The sequence below is a fragment of the Mastigoproctus giganteus genome, chromosome 5, assembly GCF_048544385.1.
Source record: "Mastigoproctus giganteus isolate SK-2022 chromosome 5, ASM4854438v1, whole genome shotgun sequence".
Lineage (NCBI taxonomy): Eukaryota > Metazoa > Arthropoda > Arachnida > Uropygi > Thelyphonidae > Mastigoproctus > Mastigoproctus giganteus.
The window spans coordinates 3,341,612-3,360,422 of NC_143579.1; the positions used below are offsets into that span (position 1 = coordinate 3,341,612).

Sequence of the window (18,811 nt, forward strand, 5' to 3'; positions counted from 1 at the left end):
CAGCTTCGGAGATATTCTGTCTCCTTGTCAAACTCCTTTCTCGATTTTAAATTTCCTACTGTCTTTGTCTAGCCTAATAAAGGAGGTAGCATTCTCATATATTTTCTTCAAAATCATGATATGTGGGGTATCTATGCCTTGTTTTTCCAGTGCCCGAAACATTGCCTTATGCGGTATGGAGTCAACTGCCTTTTCATAATCGACAAATGCCTGGCATTATGGTGTTTTATATTCATTTGCTTTCTCCATTATCTGTGATATTACGTGAAGGTGATCCATAGTTGAGAATCCTGTCCTAAAGCCAGCTTGCTCTTTCGGTTGATTCTCATCAAGTATTCTTTCTAATCTGTTAGTAATGACCCTTGTGAACAACTTGTAGATGTGGGATAACAAGCTAATTGGTCTATAATTTCCAATTTCTGATTTATCTCCTTTCTTATGCAGCAAAACTGTGATTGCATTATTCCACTCCTTAGGTGTCACACCTTTTCTAAAGCATTTTGTGAGGAGCCTTGCCAGTTTTTGTGCTATGTCTCTTCCTCCCAATTTTAACAAATCTACAGTAACTTCATCTTCCCCCGGGGCTTTCTGATTCTTCATTTTCTTCAATGATTTTCTACCTCATCAGGAAGAATATCGAGTATGTCATATGTGTTTCTAATTTGCAATCCATCTTCCCCACTGCTGGCATCATTCCCTCGCTCTTTGTATAATTCTCTATAGTAATCTTCTGCTATTTGAATTATGCCTTCTCTGCTGTTTATAAGTACACCATCGCTATTCTTCAGTTTCATTTGTCTTTCTGTATTACTGCTCATGGCTGCTGATTTAAATCCTTTGTTTTCCCTTAATGCTTGTTCTACTTTTCTTGTGTTAAATCTTCTTATGTCCTCTCTGAGTCTCTTTCTAATGGCTTTGCATAACTCAGTATACTCAATTTTCTTCTTGTCAGTGTTTATCTTGCTCTTCATTTTTTTGCCTTCGGTTCATCATAACAAGTGTTTCTTGACTAATTTCTTGGGCTTTATCACTTTCAGAAAGTTGTAATATTCCTCATCGATATCTTGGTCCTGAACAGTCTGCAGAAGCTCAAACTTGTTCTTAAGTTCCAGTATATACTGCTTTTTCTCCTCTTCTGTTATCTCAAAGACCTTTGCATTATTTACTCGAGTCAGTTTTTTCCTTTCCTACATCTATATCAAGTGTACATCTTACCATTCTGTGATCACTTCCAACATTTACCTTATTCAGGACGGTAACATCATTCACAATATATCTTCTGTTAGTCAGGATGAAATCGATTTCATTAGTTGTTAATCCAATTGGACTCTTCCATGTCCACTTTCTGTTCACCCTTTTCTTGAAAAATGTGTTCAATACTGAAAATCCTTGAGATTCTGCAAATTCCACAAGTCTTTTGCCTCTTTCATTTCTTTCACCAATTCCAAAATTTCCTATAATTCCCCTTTCTGCGTTGTTTTGTTCTTTTTCCAACATTAGCTTTGAAGTCCCCTATAATAATAGTGTAGTGGGTTTTCTGCTCATCTAGGAGACTCAATTTCGGTGTACATTTCTTCAACCTCTTCATCATAATGGCTCGATGTTGGTGCATAAATCATTATAACCTTTAGCTTGTACCTCTTAGACATCTTGAGTATTAGTCTTAACACCTTTGGTGGTGTACTTTTGAATTCCAAAATGTTGTTTTTTAAATCTTTATGGACCAGAAAGCAAACTCCATCTTCACTCCTTTCACTGTTTCCATTGGTGTACAGCAGATTTCCACTTGATAAACTTATAAGTGATTCATTTCTTCTTCTTGTTTCAGCCAAACCGATGATATTCCAATTCACATTTTCTAATTTCTTTTCCAGCTCTAATATCCTGTCTTCACCGATGAGTGATCTTACATTGTAACAGGCCAAGTTCAGTTTCTGTGCATGGCAGCCTGGTTGTACAAAGAGATTTTTTGTACCCTCTGCTTCCACTCTCATCCTCTCACTGCCATAAGAGGGGGGAGTGAAAACTGCTGGGGCCTGAGGGCCATTTATTTTGTTGTGATGTCATATGCTGGAAGGTTTAGTCTTTTCCTCTTCACGCTGACCAGGCGTCTTGAAGAGAACCACTCTACACGTTCGTTGCCACCTAAGTGACGTAACAGGGCTTACCATCAAGGTGTGCATGAGTGGATTTTAGGGAAGCAGGCTAACTGGACTTCTCCTAAATCTTCTGTAATAGAGAGATATTGGATCCATCAGTGTTTTAGGCTGAGTGTCTGATAACACACAGGATACCTGTTCCCCTCTAAGCCCCTTAGAACAATATGGTTGCCATATTTGAATTCGGCAAAACCCTGAAGTTTAGCAGGGAGTGAATTTTTTTTTTGCTTTTTTTTTTTTTTGCTTTTTTTTTTTTTTTTTTTTTTTTTGCTTACCAGTGTTATATACTGTTAGGGTGTCACAAAAAGAACCAGATGCAATAATAATTTTGACAACATATACTTGGATTAAAGTAAAGCTTTTGCTACTGTTTCGCTACACAACAGCCAGTTACTTCTACTATGGATGAAGGGATGGTTAATTGGTAGGAGACAAAAAGTGGTTATAAATGTGAAGAGTGGGATCACGTCTGTTTCTAATATTTATTAATGATACTGATGTACGTACTTCAAGTTTTATGTCTAAATTTGATGATGATATAAGGGTGGGAGGGGATAGTTAACGAGAATCAGGACATGCTACTTCAACAACACCCAGATAAATTATTTGAATGCGCTGAAAATTGCAGCTGCGGTGCAACACTGGAAAATGCAATGTCCCCTTGCATCTGTGGAGCATTAATTGCAAGGAAATACACCACTTAGGCAGCATTAAATTCAAGTTATTTGATAACACAGGTTTAGGAGAACCAATGCAGTCTGATATGAAGTCTCTAAAAAAGGATAGGTAGTTTTAAGCAGTGTGGACAGTTTATGGGGTTCTATCAGTGATACAGAAACTTGCCAATTTCTAGCATGTACACTAATGCTAGGAGCATGGTAAATAAATTTGATGAATTTGAAGTGCTGATTAAGTTATCAAATACAGACAATGCAGGGATATCAGAGGCATTGTGTCAATCAGACATAAGGGATGCAGAATTTGAATATGGGGAATACAATATGTACAGAAAAGACAGTTTTGCAGCTGCAGAAGTTGGGTTCCCCCAACTCTGCAATGTAACTTTGCAAGCAATACAAACTCTGTGAAGGCCAGATAGAGTGTAATTGTATAAGTACAATTTAAGATATATATATATATATATATAAAAACAGCAGACTCTCGATTTACCAGGATTGGTTAATTGGTAATCTTGATTTACCAGGATATTTCAAGACTCCAAATAAAAAAATAAAAGCAACCAGAATAGATATTAACAGATGTTTTGCAAATCATAAATAAGCGACAAGCAAGGTGTTATAAAGTCATCATTGGGATATTATTATCTTGCAACCCCGCACACTCAAAAAAAAAAAAAAGTTTAGTTTGTTTTAAGTGCGTTGCTTCGACTGTTCTGTTTCGTCACACCTCAAAGAGAAAAATTGGTTCGTTATTTATGTCATAACGAAAAATTTTTTTTTTTTTTGTTTAGAAATCACGAAAATGATGGGTAAACACAAACGAGTTGCACTTTCAATTAAACAAAAACTTGAAATTATTCAAAAGTTTTAAAACGGTGCATCCATTAAAACTCTAAAGAACCATTATAAATGTTGGTGACCAAACCATACGCGACATTGCAAAAAATAAAGGGAAGCATCGTATTGGACACGCGAGGAGTGTGTAGTAAGTTTTTTTAACTATCGCCATATTTTTCACGTAGGTTGCTGAACATTTTTGGATATACGTACTGTAGTAAGTCCCCGACTTATGTAACTTCAAACTTATGTCGATTTTTTTTTTCTTTTTTAGGATTGTAAAATTTAAAACAGAATAATAATAAGCAATCAATAAAGACGATCATGGCATGCAGGATTTGGAGTCACAAGCTTAAAAATAGGAATGAAGAAAAGATTTTTAAAATTTATTTAGGTTTTTTTTTTATATGGCTGAAGATTTCAGTGAAGGGGACACAGTTTCACCATAACGTAAAATCCCACAGAATTACAGCCATCGATTCTGTGTTGCATTATCGCAAATGCAATACGATCGAGTTTATTACCCTTTTATAATGAATTGCAGTAACCGAAAAGCCCAATAATTGCCCAATAGTGCAAATTGTTATTGTTTTATGGGAGTGACCTCCAGAAAGGTGTTTTAGCAAAATGTGAGCTTGCATGGGGTGATTAATAGTGAGTTTGCCTTAACTGTGTGAAATTCTTTACATAATTTCATTTTGACCGTTATGTTGGTGGTGCCAACTAAGAGAATAAGTGACAGTGGTACTAATTAATCTATCAAAAAAAAAAAAAAAAAAAGCAATCAATTCAGATCAGAAAATTAAAATAATGTTTGAAAATGGTCAAACACGAACAAGTATCGCGTGGAATTTAGATTTGTCAGTGTCAACTAATAATAAATCAGTGTGAAGACTAATAAAGGAAAAAGATACGAGAAAAACGAGAAGCAGTTGTTGTTGTAACAACACATAGGCTGCTAGGGCCATATTGTGTCTTTCTAATGGTGGATATGAAATATTAGCTACGAGAAGCAGTGAAAGGATTGACACCAATGAATTCAACTATGATAACCAAGTCTACGAAATACATATCAGTTTTTACTGTACAATTTCTTCCTTTAATGTTTTCTTTTCTTATGTGCCATTCCAGCAACTTCACTGCTGTCCCCAGATAAAGTTTTTAATTGAACTAATTAAAAATATAACTGTTTTTCTTCATTCTTCTGAGGATATTATGTGGTTTTTGTAATTTTGGCATATCACGGATATAGGGAGCAATATTTTATTAGTCATTCCCTAGTTACGTAAAACTCGACTTATGTAAGAAGTCCTGGAACGTATGTCGGGGACTTACTGTATTTTTGGATTAACTGGAAATTGATTATCCAGGATTTTTATTTTACCATCTATCCCAGAAAATCGAGAGTCTACTGTATACTCATACATATCCAAAGAAGCCTGCCAAGAGATTTCTCCCCCCACAATTCCAATATTCAGCAATTTTTTTTTTTTTTTTTTTTTTCTTTTTACTATCCAACCTTTTGTTCCCCTTTCTTTTTTTTCTCAGAAACTTAGGTATGATGTGCCACCTTTCCAAAATGATGTTTTTAAAAATTTGTGTGACAAGGAGAGGATATTCAAAGAGAAAGCATAAGAATGAAGAAAAGTGAAGACATAATATCAGCATTTCATTTGTCACTAGAATAAATACAATATAAAACAATTATTGACTAGCAAATAAATTATGAATTACCTGACAGCATTTTTCAACAGCTCAGGAAGAATATAATCTAGTGGAATCTGAATATAGGGAAAGGAGCAAGTTAAATGACCATTCAGTTTAATAGGTGGAGCTTTTCCATATTTGTGGATAGCAACTTGTCTGAAAAACAAAAATATGATATATTTAATTGACAGATAGCATCTAAAATATAAACATGGACTTTGAGAAAGTTTCATTAATAACTGCACCTTCACTTTCATTTAGTGAAGTTAATAAGCTTTATCTAATGATTTTGCATCTACATTCACACATGAGGAGTTATTCAAGGAGGAACACCAGAAGTTTACTGAATGGAGAAGTTGAGAACAGCATCATAACACGCACACCATATCAGGAATGATTAAAAATACCACTCTGCATGAAGTTAATGTGTTTATCGAGTGGTGGTTGCTGTTCATGGAGGGTTACATAATAGGTAATGTTACATAACAGAGTACACAAATTACAGAAAGAATTAAATAATTACCTTGATGTATGTGGAGAGAGACAAGTAAAATAAACTACTGTATTAAATTAACCACAACCAAATGGCAAAAGGATGGAGTGGGGATATGTTATGACCTTCAAAAGAAGGTGTGTGTGTGTGGGGGGGGGGGGTTTGAGGAAAACAAGAACCAGGAACAATATGCTGTGCCATGCCTTTAATACCACTTGGAGCTGAGTGGTGCCAATATTGTGGGCTCTGTTTAGTTTCTCTGTGACTAATTTTGATTTACACATCATTGTTAGCCATGGTTTTATTCTCTTGAAATTTCCAGTTCCTCTGAAAACTGGAGTTTTGCAGCTTAGGTGGGGAGGGAATTTTTTCTTTGATCTCCATCCTGACTGTGATGCCTTTTTGTGATTGATATGCAAGTTCTTTGATGTACTCATCTAAGTGGGGGGAGTGCTTGTGTCTATATATGCTAGTGTTTGCATTTATTGCTAAGGTTGCTGGTGCCAACCTTAAATGCTAGGGTTGGTTCTATTGTGGGGAAGGGAGATAAGTATCTGCATAAGATCTCGTCTGACACCACAATGGATTTCCCTACCTCTGGGCAGTAGGAGAAGGTGAAATTAGAGGGGGGAAATCAATTACATCCTCCTGCTGTGGTATATTTGTTAACTGGTTTATAGTTTTCTCAAAATGTGAATGATCAGTTTACCACAGCTTTTGAAAAACAAAAAGATGATATATTTAATTGATAGAAAGATGGGGAGATGACTAGAGTTGTCTCCCCATCTACGATGAGTGAAAGTCAAGAACTGTGAATATCAGTGATTTTTGGAAGACTTGTGTGAAAAGAGGTTCGCCCTCTTCTTGAACAGGACATCAAGGAAGGGAGGACTGGAACTGGAGCACTGTGTTACTCCAGTTCCAGTGTGAAAGAGTTGTTTGTGCAAAGGTTGTTAATGTAGCTAAATACTCACCATTAATGATCACCGCCAAGCAGAGCTTCTTCAGAGTGATCTACAGGGAATGACCACCGCATATCAATAGCAATATGGCCTTAGTTGCTAATGCTCCTAAAAACCAAATAATAGCAATAATAATAATAACAGAGTGACCTAGAGAGACTTCAGAAATGGTCAGAAAAATGGCAGTATGCTTTAATCCAGCAAGGAGTAAGGTACTACACTTTAAGGTTTTACACTTGGGGAACAGTAACCCCAAAATAACTTGTACACTTGATGGAGCTGAACTAAGGCCAGTAGTGGAGGAAAGGGACTTGGGTGTAACGATATGGTCAGACAAAGTTCTCGAAGCATTGTAGACAGGTTGCAAGGAAGGTGTCCTATCAATGACTTATCGAACAATTGCAAGTTTTTACTTATTACTTATTTTTTTATATACTTGAATAATAAATTTATGCTCGAGTAGAGGTACTACTGTTAGACCACACTTGGAATACTGTGTTCACGTATGGAGACCAAACCTAAAGAAAGATACTGAGCTATTGAAATGGTCCAAAGATGGGTAACTCGTGAAGCGAGATCAGCAAAAGGACATCCATATAAGGAAAGACGTCGAATATGTGGGTTGCGGAGCTCAGAAACCACATTAGAGGAGACTTGAGGTGTTTTACTTATGCATTTTACTTATTTTACGTCATTCATTTTACTTATGCCTTTGAGAGGCATAAGTAAAATGAATGAGGACAAAATTTTCATGGTTATAAATGATTCTAGAACTAGGGGCCATAAATTCAAGTTATGGGAGAGATCTTTAGACTGGATTGGAGGAAGTTTTATTTTAGACAGAGAGTTATAAATTACTGGAATAAGTTACCTGCATGGGTGGTAGAGGCTGACAGTTTGGTGAAATTCAAAGGTCAGCAGGATAGTTACCTACTCCCGGGAGGAGGGAAACACATTGGGTATCTATTTCCTTTTCTTTTATTAATTATTTAAAATTTTCTTCTTATTATTATTTTATTATTATTATTTTTTTTTTGGCTGATGCAGCATAAGCCATAGGCTTCCTTGCACCATGTGACCACTGCAAATGCCAGTACTGTTTTTGGGACGGTATGCAATGGTACGGCATACCAGAACCTTTATTAACAGTGGTGTGTGACATTTGGATGCTGTACACTTCAAAATTTATAATAGTCTGTAAATTTTTTCACATGTTTACCTACTTTTTAAATAAGCTTAAAGTTATTTAACTAAATTTGCATTTTTCACTGTCTATTGTTAAGATATTTTCTATATAAAACTTTATAACAATTTTTAGAATTCTAAATTTTAAATTAGAATTACATTTACATTTAAATTTAAATGAAATTAAATTAAAATTTACATTTAAAATAGCTTCAGTTGAGAGAAGAAAATTTTCATATAACAAACGGCTTAGGAGAGACTTAACTGGGTACACACTGTTTGCACTTAAGGCTTCCAGGCAATTTAGGAAATTAGTGCTGCTGCCTGAGCAAGAATTGAGCGAGCTAAAAGGATTACCATTCTACAACTTAGTGGTACTTGGTAAAACCTATCTGACCGCCTGTTCCACATAAGGGAGAAGTTGCGCTGGTTAACAGTGTGCAGATCAAGGGGTATTCCCAATGAGTTCTGGTTCACCTTTTTCTGCAGTTCAGGGGCCATATTCAAAGTTCAGATTTCTTTCGGGACCACACTGAGTGATTCGAGAAAAATTAGTGGGTTACATTTTCCATATCTTGTTACGTATAAAAGGAAGTTTGTTTTCATCTTCTCGTTTTTTTTATTTTCAGGCTATATATGAAAAATAAATTCCCAATACTTCTACATGTAACAAAACTATGTCACTAATTTATTTTTTAGATTTTATTAAAATTATAAAAATATGACTTTTTGTTTTTGGATGGGTAGGATACCAACCCACCCACCAAAAACGGACCAAAAATCCTTGAAACGGTACATCTAGGTGGTGGTGGTGGTGGTATCTGCCAAGAATAAATAACAATAGTCTTCTCCATAATAAAGCATTACTTATTCAAGGTACTGCAATACCATGGCAACTCATTGTGAAGGTATTCACAATATGAGATCCATTAAAACTACCTGGTAAGTAGAAATGAGGTATGCGGATTACCCGTTCATAATTAAACTTCTTCACTAAAAAACATGTTATAAAATGTGGCTGTGTAATATTAGGGGAGAGTTTTTTAAAGTATTTTAATTTTTAATAATATAATTTTTTTATATAAAAAATGCATTTTTTTACAGTTGTGTTCATAACAGATCACACATAAACGTGACTTTAAAAAGTAAACAATTTTTAATTATTTCATACCTATTTATGAACATAATAGTGGAAAAAGTCACCATCACACCTGCTAATGTTATACTTTTAATGTGCCTGCTAAAGGGTTAAATAGGCAAAACCAACAAAATGGAAATATTTTGTAATTTTTTTTTGTAGATTATTTTGTAGATATAATTAATGATAATTTAATGTTTATGTAAATTAAAAGTGAATCTGCAAAAATTCATCATCATTATATTCTTATGGGAACTTCTTTTGGCAGCATTTTAACAAATCTGTATTTGCATAATTTTGAATATGATTTCACATTAATCATCTGGCAAGGTCCAAAGCAGATTCCCAGTTCATCAGCAATTTCTCTATTGGTTAAACTCCAATCAGAACTAATTTTTCAAAGCACTTTTAGCAATCATTTTTGACAGACTTGGTTACCCTGATAAACAACAGCCTTACATAGTACCACCAAAAGCATTGAGGATTTCCGCTCCATTTTTTCAGTTCTCTACACACAAATCTGATCCACACATGTTCCATTTTTGTATTTTTTTTTTTATGAAATACCTCAGACATGAGAGTTATTAGAACCTATAATACATAGTATAGTGTTTTGGGTTGCAGGTTGAGAAGACAAAAGAAGATATTTGTTGATATTAGACTTGAACTTCTGTAGACTGAAATTTTCAGGAAATACATACGAAGGAAGGTTGTTCCAGAAAAGAAAGGAAGATTGTTGCAGAAAAGTTGAATGAATAAACGAGGAAGATGAAAAGTTGGTTCTGTGAGTTGGAATTAGACAGTAAGTAGATGTTGGCTGGTGGCGGCAAGTGTTCGGACTGTTTTGAAAGAGAGAGTGGGAATTATAGAAGCCAATTCAGAAGAACAGTCAGTGCCCATGGAAGTATCTGTAGAAAAGGCTGCAGTAGAAACAGTATGTATATGAGACAGAGTGGAGAGACTCTGTCATTAGAGATGAGTCATTAAATAACTTTACTGCCCTCTTCTGAATGAAATCTAGAAGCTTGAGAGAGAGAGAGAGAGAGAGAGAGAGAGAGAGAGAGAGAGAGAGAGAGAGAGAGAGAGAGAGAGGTTTTGGGGGCACCGCCCCAGATGTAGGAACAATATTCCACAATAGGGCAGATTTGTGATTTTACAGAGTGAACAGCTGTTTGGAGGAAAAGTAATGCAGAGAGCAAAAGAGAAAACCAAGTTTCTTAGATGCAGAGGAAACAATATTTGTAATGTGCTTATGCCAAGAAAGACTAGAAGTCAGGGTAATCCCCAAAAGAGATATATCATCTTACCTAGAAATCTCACTCAGCGTCACCAAAGGTAAGCATAGGAGCAGAAGAATCCTTTTTGGGAGATATAAGACAGGACTCAGTTTTAGAAGGATTGAAAGCAACTAAGTTGTCTTTGCCCAACTGGAGAATTACCTGGAGATTGGCATTTAAGGAATTGGTAGCAGATATTTGAGAAGTTGAAGCTGATTGAGCAGAGCAAGGTTTCTCAAACTGGAACGAGGAATGCAATGTGCTATCATTGGCAAAACTATGGATAGGATTTCCAGTCAATCAAAGAAGGTCATTAATATACAAGAGGAAAAGAACTGAACCTTGGGGGACACCAGCATTAGTGGAGAAGTTAGAAGGCAGAGAGTCATCTACCATCACCCTCAATGAGTGGTCAGAGAAAACTGGATAACCAATTACAAAAAACAGTTGGCAAACCATAATATGGAAGCTTGTTTAGAAGACCTTTATGCCAAACACAATCGAAAACCTTTAGAAATGTCAAGAGCAACTGCTTGTGTTTCACCGAACTTTTCCATTGAATTTTCCATATGAAATATGGAAAATTCTGTATTTGCATAATTTTGAATATGATTTCACATTAAGCATAAGCATAAGCCAGAATATCAGTGGATCAACACTGACGGAAATTCATACTGGCGATTGCTGATCAGACAGAAGGTTTCTAGATAGTTTACGAGTTGGCGGTTAACTGATTTCTCCATTACTTTAGAAAGAGTAGAAGTAATTGCAATGGGACAATAATTTGATGGGAGGGATTTGTCACCCTTTTTAGGAAATGGCTGGATATCAGCAAATTTCCAAGCAGAAAGAAAAATACCTTTGGAATAAGAAAGTGAAAAAAAGCAGCAAAGAACAGGAAAGAACAGCAGTAAGCACAGATTTTGAGAACAAGTGGAGAAATACCATCAGGACCTGGAGCCTTCTTAGCATCAAGGTTCGTCAAAATCCTTCTGACATCCTATTGATGGAAGAACACAGGAGGCATTGAATGGAATGGGTTGGGAATGGTGGGAGGTGTTTTACCAAGATAATTTATACACAAGTTGGAAGAAAAATGGGATGCTAGTGGGTCAGCTTTATTCTAGGCTGAAGTGACAATAGAACCATCTGGTTTTGACAGAGGCGGGAGCAGAGATGGGCAAAAGATACAGCCAATAGTTTTGGCAAGAGACCAGAATGCTCGGCAACCATTAGGGCAAGAAGCAAGTTTTCTACTCTTAGACTGTTCAAAATATAGTTTGGACTGATTAATAACTACTTTACAATTGTTGCAAGCTTTGGTATAGGCAGAAAATGAAATTGAAGAATTGGAAACAAGCCAATTACGATATGCAACATTCTTCTCTTGAACAGCCTTAGCACTTTTATTGTAAAACTAAGGCTTAGATAAGTGGAATCCATGCAACGACGTGTGAGGGATGCTTCCGTCTGGCTGCTTGTATGATGTGCTCCATAAACTTTTCTTGATTTGTGTGTTTTTAATTAAAGTATTAAGTTCTTATTAGTGCTACCACATAAAGATAGGCCCTTGGATTGCCAAATGCAAGTGCTTTTTTATTTGAGCAGAGACAACAGATAAGTATTAAATGAATTTCTGCATGTTCATTCTGCTTCTTTATACAAGCACATTTAGTCATTATCTTGTAGTTATACACGTGTCCAACAGACACTTGACCTTGACTCGGCCTTACGTTTCGCCTAGCCGCTCTGCCTCCCCTCCCTACTTATACCCCTGCTACCTGTGGGACAACTAAGACAACTGGCTGGTCACAGCGCCAATTGTTTGCAAAACCACAACTGGTGGTGATATTGATATTGTTCAATAATCCTATAGTATCTGATATGTCATTCACTCAAAATGCTCAGCTCTATTGAACTGCCTCTTTTGGGATTTTCCTATGAAAATAATGAACGAACAATAGAGCTACAAAAACAATAATAATTGGTAATAATACTGGCAAAACATATAGTACAAGTATATATTTCAATCTATTAATTCAATATGACAATACATCAGTCCTCGTATAACATGTATTTACACTACACAAATTTGATCATACACAATTTATAAATAGGGGAACGATATCTTATATAACACGAACCGAATTCGCTTATGCACGATTCGCCTTTATGTTTACAAGAAATGGCAGTCGAACGCAGAATCACCCCAACTGAACGCAACACGATAGAAATGAAGAGAAGATTCTGAAAATGTAAGTTTTTTTATATCAGTGAAGGGGAAAACACATTTCACCATAATAACGTAAAAACCAACACAATTCCAGCTATCGGTATAATCGCAAATGCAATTAGATCGAGTTTACTATCAGTTTATAACAGATTCCACTCACAGAAACGCAACTGGAAATTGTTTTTATTGTTTTATGGTAGTAACTCCTAGAAATGTGCTTTAGTAAAATGTGAGGTGTTAATAGTGTATCTCTGCCTTTACGGTGTTGTTTATTCAGTTGCTACATGCGCGCAGATTTGTTTATGTGTATCAAGCGTGCCTCCTCGTTTTGTAATTGTGCTTTATTCCCTAAAAATGAGTAAAATACTTAAAAGGTGTGAAAAGGAGGCGTCCTGGTGAAGACACTGCAGATTCACAGAGAAAAACAAAAGCAATATCGATAAACAGAGGCAGACTGGATCAAAAATTCTTACCCGGGAAAATTTATAGTGGCCTCATACTAGCGTTTATGGCCAAAATCACACCGACCTCCAGCCCACCGGGGTTTCCCCGGTAAGGCTTATGGCCAGTTCGCTTCTGTCGATAGAGAAAAAATATGAAATTGTGAAATGCTTTGAGCGAAATGAAAGACCATGTGATATTGCACGTGCTACAGACCTAAATGAGGCAACGTAGTGAATTACAAAGAATGCAGAGAAAATAAAAACAACTTTCAGAGCAGGAACAACTCAGAGTAATTAAAATCCATTAGATTAAGACACAAAGAATTGGAAGAGATGGAACGGCTGTCATCTGTTTAGATAGAAAATCAAACAAAAAAGGTTGCTTACGATAGAAGCAAAAGCATTAGCATTATTTTATTACGTAATAGTCGTAATAAAATACTTACGTATTTTATTACGATTATTTATTGTGTTTGGTAATGTTTTGGTTACAAATGTGTGTTCAATCTTGGGTGGTCGGCACCTAACTATTTTTCCCATAGGGCCTGTTGTTTATATAGCACGATTTTGCATTGCACGAGGGTTTCTAGGAACACAACTATCGTGCAAATTGAGTGTAAGCAATTAATATGCAATGACTGTACTCACTCTGACCTGAAAAAAATTAAATAAAAGTCGGAAATCATTCTGTTGTGACAGATGTCAACTCAGAAATTCTCAGAAAAGCCCTATAACTGTTGCAACTCAAAACAGCACAGAACCTGAGGCACCCCCCCCCCTCCTCTTGTGCTAGCGAAGTTGAAATGTCCTACTCTAGTTCACTTGAGTCAAATATCATGCCAATAACCAGAAATACTGAATCTGAACCTTACGTGGATGAAGCCCCTAGTACAGGGGTGGGCAACTTTTTTCGTCAGCGGGCTGAATGAAATTTTCGTATCATGATGCGGGCTGAATGAAATTTTCGCATCATGATGCGGGCTGAATGAAATTTTCGCATCATGATGCGGGCCGGAATAGATTGAACGATTTAATAAAAAAAATCAGAACCTAAAAAATGTTATATTACTTGAATTACCAAATTATTAATGTATTTTAAAAAAAATATATCTGAATGTCCAATTATCATTGAAAATGCGGCATTCGGCATCAATTTTTCTTTTTTTTTTAATTGGCTCATTTTATGGGCTATAAATTATATTAAATTAAAAATTGTAATAATTAGAAAAGGCATAAAACATAAAATATCTCGCACCAATATTATTTTTTTCAATAAGAAGTCAAATCCAAAGGAACTTCGTTCGATCGATGCTACAATAATAACTAGGAAATAACTCTTTGACGCTGTGTAGAATCACTTGGTTACTGTTGTACTGGCCGTGATTCCTGATTGAACCGAATTAAGCCGAACGTTTACGGCGAGTGTAGTCAGGTATGGATTTTCTTTATTTATGCATTTACCGAGGGGGCCGGATTCAACATCGTCGCGGGCCGGATGTGGCCCACCCCTGCCCTAGTATCTGCTTGTCTCCGGGATTGCATCAACTCAAACACAAGTGTCTCTGCTCTCAGAAGATCTCAGCACTAACTCCTTCCCTACTGATACTCAGAATCCAACCTTTTCTATTCTACAATCAAATAAATTCCAGGAACTACTCTTCAATACTATGAAGAAAATCCTTCATCAAACTCGGCTAATCAGTATACCTCATACTGCAAAATATATTTCCCTGGATTCTAATACACTCAATGAAGGAAATTATGAGCTATCCACAGAAATTCGTAGCATAAAAACAATATTAAATAATCAACAGGCTGAAATTTCCGACATTAACACCCAAATTAAAAATCTCACATCAATTATGTTTTGCCACTTAAGGGAAGCTAGGAAGAACTCTGACCCTACTCTTGAAACTAATGTTCTCAAAGTGAACAAGAATTCATCATTACCTGACGATGCCCTTAGTATTGAGACCAGATCTTCATTTTCCACCGGCCTCAATAATCTTACTGCTGCAAACTCTGACCCTAATCTTGAAACTAATGTCTTCTCCAAGAATTCTCCATTACATGATGATACCCTTAGTATTGAGACTAGATCTTCATCTTCCAACACCCTCAATATTCCTACTGTTGCAAATATTAATCTGCCAATGCCAGTTAATATTCATGATTCAAGTCATTCAACAGAGCAATTTACTGCCAAACAGACAGTCAGATGATTCTTCTAATGTAAATCGATCCGCTCCCACCATCTGCTCTCCTCTGCAAAATACGTCCCTGTACCCCTACTCCCATACTTTATAAGTTCAGAGTCACCAAGGTGAATCCTCTTCAACATCAGTCAAGGCAACATATGCAAAAATAACTGCTGCCACATCTAATGAGGTCTTCAAACCTGTCTATAGGGCTGACGCCACAGTGAGTAAACCTGCTTCTGATTGCCAGTCTCAAATGCCAAAGATCAAAACAGAATAAACCCTCATAAAATGCTAAAGCCTCTATATCTCAAGCTACTCTCTCCAAGCTTCCTGCCAAAATGCACCAATCTCAGAATGTAACTAAATGCAGATAAATCTCAATTACTCAAACAAAAGTACAATATCACAATTATTCCCACTAAAGACTGAATTTTTGTTTCTAGGCTTGGACCAGCCACTAAATCTGAAGATCTTATCAACTTAATTAAAGAAGAATATGGTTTCAGTGTGGATGTCCGTTCTCTGAAGATAGTGTCCCACCTACTCATCTTTTATAATAACATGCCTTCCATCACAAACAGAAAAAGTGCTGAATCTAAGATCTCTCTTATCAGGGGCTCTAGTAAAATGTTTCACGGACAGACTGCCAAGGGATTCCAAAATCTCTTCTCTACATGCATAGCAATCAGTGGCCCTGCTATCTACACATACTACACTCTCTCCTCGTCATAGAATCCCCAGATCTCAACTGTTCAGTGTTTACCTTCAGAATTGCAGGAGTATAGTTAGCAACCTAAACCACTTTAGAGCAATCCAAGGCTCACATATTTATGACATTTACCTACTCACTGAAACCTGGCTCTCCATAGATATTGATGATCAGGAGATTATAGATGGGCAATATATAATCCATAGAATGGACAGATCTCGTGGAGGCAGAGTATCTATTATACATTCTAACCATATACTCTGTGAAATTGCATCAAATTTCACAAATATTGAATCACTATATTGCCTTCTCCATCTCGGCAGGTTAAAAGTTTTATTAGTATTACTTTATTTTCCACCTCCTTAACTAATATCGACCTTCAGTACTTAGAAAGCTCGCTGGAATCTATCTTCCCTATTTCAATCTGCTGACATAGCAATGGTTTTGGGTAACTTTAACTGTCAACTGGTCAATTTAAGATCTTCCTCTCCATCACTGCAGACTAGGGCTCTCATTAATATGCTTCACAGCTATGGTCTTGAACAAGTTTGAAATTTTCCAATCAGAGAAAATGCTTATCTTGACCTAATATTCTCCTCTACTGATATTGAGGTTTGCAAAGACAATCCTATATTCCGCTCAGATCATTTGCCAATTACTTTTGACATCACTATGACCTCTCATAACTTCAAATGCAGTTCGCGTTCTCCACGATTCAATTTCAGAATGGCTTACTGGCCTCTGCTCAACCTAGCTCTGAGTAATATGGACAAGCAGCTCTTTGATGCTCTTGATGACATCGATGTGCTCACCAATAACCCGATCAACTGTGTCCCATCGGTTATATCTGATATTGTTCCTCAATCCAATCTGACGGTACGTTCTACCTACCTGCACTGGTATAACAGCAAATTAATACATAAAATTAAATCCAAAGAATTCTATAGAAACAAGTATAAGCAATCAGGTGACAGTCAATACTACAAAATATTCAGCAAACTCCACAAAAAGCGAAAACCCTCATATTAAAATCTTACAACATGTATACAGAATCAATTCAGGATAGTCTACTTACCCACAGAGATATTAAACCATTCTGGAATTTCATGAAGCATAAGAATATAACCAATAGAAAGTTACAACTCCATAACGCAGATGGAATTCTCTTATCGGACGAATTCAGTATTGCTCAAGAGTTTGCCAAACATTTTTCCAGAATCCAAACAAATGATATATTGAGACCTGCCTCATTTCCTGACTTCACACCTGTTAAAGACGACATTCTCATCAACATCTTTATCACAGATGGAGATTTAAAGTCAGCATTAAAATGGACAAGAAATTACTATACTAGAGGTACAGATAACATTCCTGGCTTATTTTGGAAAATGACTGTCGCTACCTCCTCATACTGCGGGTATTCAACTTGTCTCTCAGGCAGGGGAATTATCCTAAGCACTTTAAGCAGGTCAATATAGCTCCAATTTTCAAGAAAGGTGATAAAAATGATGTAACTGATTACAGACCCATATCGTTGCAAAACAGTCTGGCTAAACTCTCTGAGACAGCAGTACCAAACATCTCTTCGAATTCTTCAGGCCTTTCATTGATCAGAACCAATATGGTTTCTGCAGTGGCAAGTCTGTAGTCACAAATTTGCTTCCTTTCTGGCAATATACCTCTGAAGTGCTTGATAATCACATTCAAGTTGACGCAGTCTACACAGATATATCTAATGCATTTGATAAGTCCTGCACGAAAAACTTCTGGAAAAACTTAAGCAATATGGTATCAGTGATCCTCTGCTCTCATTGGCTATGCAGCTATATTACACATCGTTCCTTGAGCGTTATCATCAATCAAGTAAACTCTGACTGTTTTATACCACTAAGAGGAGTACGTACCTCAAGGCTCTCCCCTAGGTCCTCTTCTTTTCATTGTTTTCATAAATGATCTTCCTTCTTTCCTATGCACCTCCAATATCCAAGTTGCTCTCTATGCAGATGATCTTAAGATCTACTCGGCAGTGAAGGAGACAACAGATTCTCAACAGCTTCAATGCGCCCTCAATAAATTTTCTCTGTGGCTATCTCTGAATGGATTGCCTGCTAACCCCTCGAAGTGCAAAGTAATATTTCTCATCCTGCAGATCTCCACAACTAATAAATACGGAGTATGCTATTAACTCTGTGATCATTGAAGAGGAGTGACCAAGTTAATGACTTGGGGATTCTCTTCTCAGCAGTGCTAAATTTGATGCCCATGTCCTTAAAATCGCCAGCAAAGCATTCAAAACATTGGGATTTATCAAACGGAACACCTACAAGTTCAAAAACTATAGATATGCTATCATCCTTTATAAAACTATAATTCTCCCAATCCTGGAATTCAGCTCATCCATCAGGAATCCTCACACGAAAACTCCAACAAAACTGAAGCAGTCCAAAACTGCTTCAATTGTCCGTTACCTTACATTCCATAATCCTCTGTTTTACCACACAGTGTACTATGAATCGCTGTGTGATTACTTTCTTCTGAGGCCTGTGTACACTAGAAGAGTTACTGCTGACCTCACCCTTCTAGCCAAAGTAATCACTGGAACTTATGAAGCATCTGATATCCTCACTAAAATCAACTTAAATGCTCCTTGTAGACAAGTCAGGAACCTTACACTGTTTCGCCTTGACTCTGCCACCACGGACTTTATGAAGTTCAGTCCACTAAACAGAATCTGCAAATCAGCAAATGACTCTCTCATTAACTTCTTTGACAACTCCCAATCACTGA

At 36.5% G+C, this 18,811-nt stretch overlaps 1 protein-coding gene across 1 annotated transcript in view; it reads right to left on the reverse strand.

Annotated features, from left to right (window-relative positions):
- The window catches only part of LOC150085132 (branched-chain alpha-ketoacid dehydrogenase kinase-like), a 275,984-nt gene that overhangs the window by 53,098 nt on the left and 204,075 nt on the right, over nucleotides 1-18,811 (reverse strand). The window contains exon 9 of the mRNA XM_090373887.1: nucleotides 5,411-5,539. Within this exon, the coding sequence (XP_090230013.1) occupies nucleotides 5,411-5,539 (129 nt within the window). The remainder of the gene's footprint in view (nucleotides 1-5,410; nucleotides 5,540-18,811) is intronic.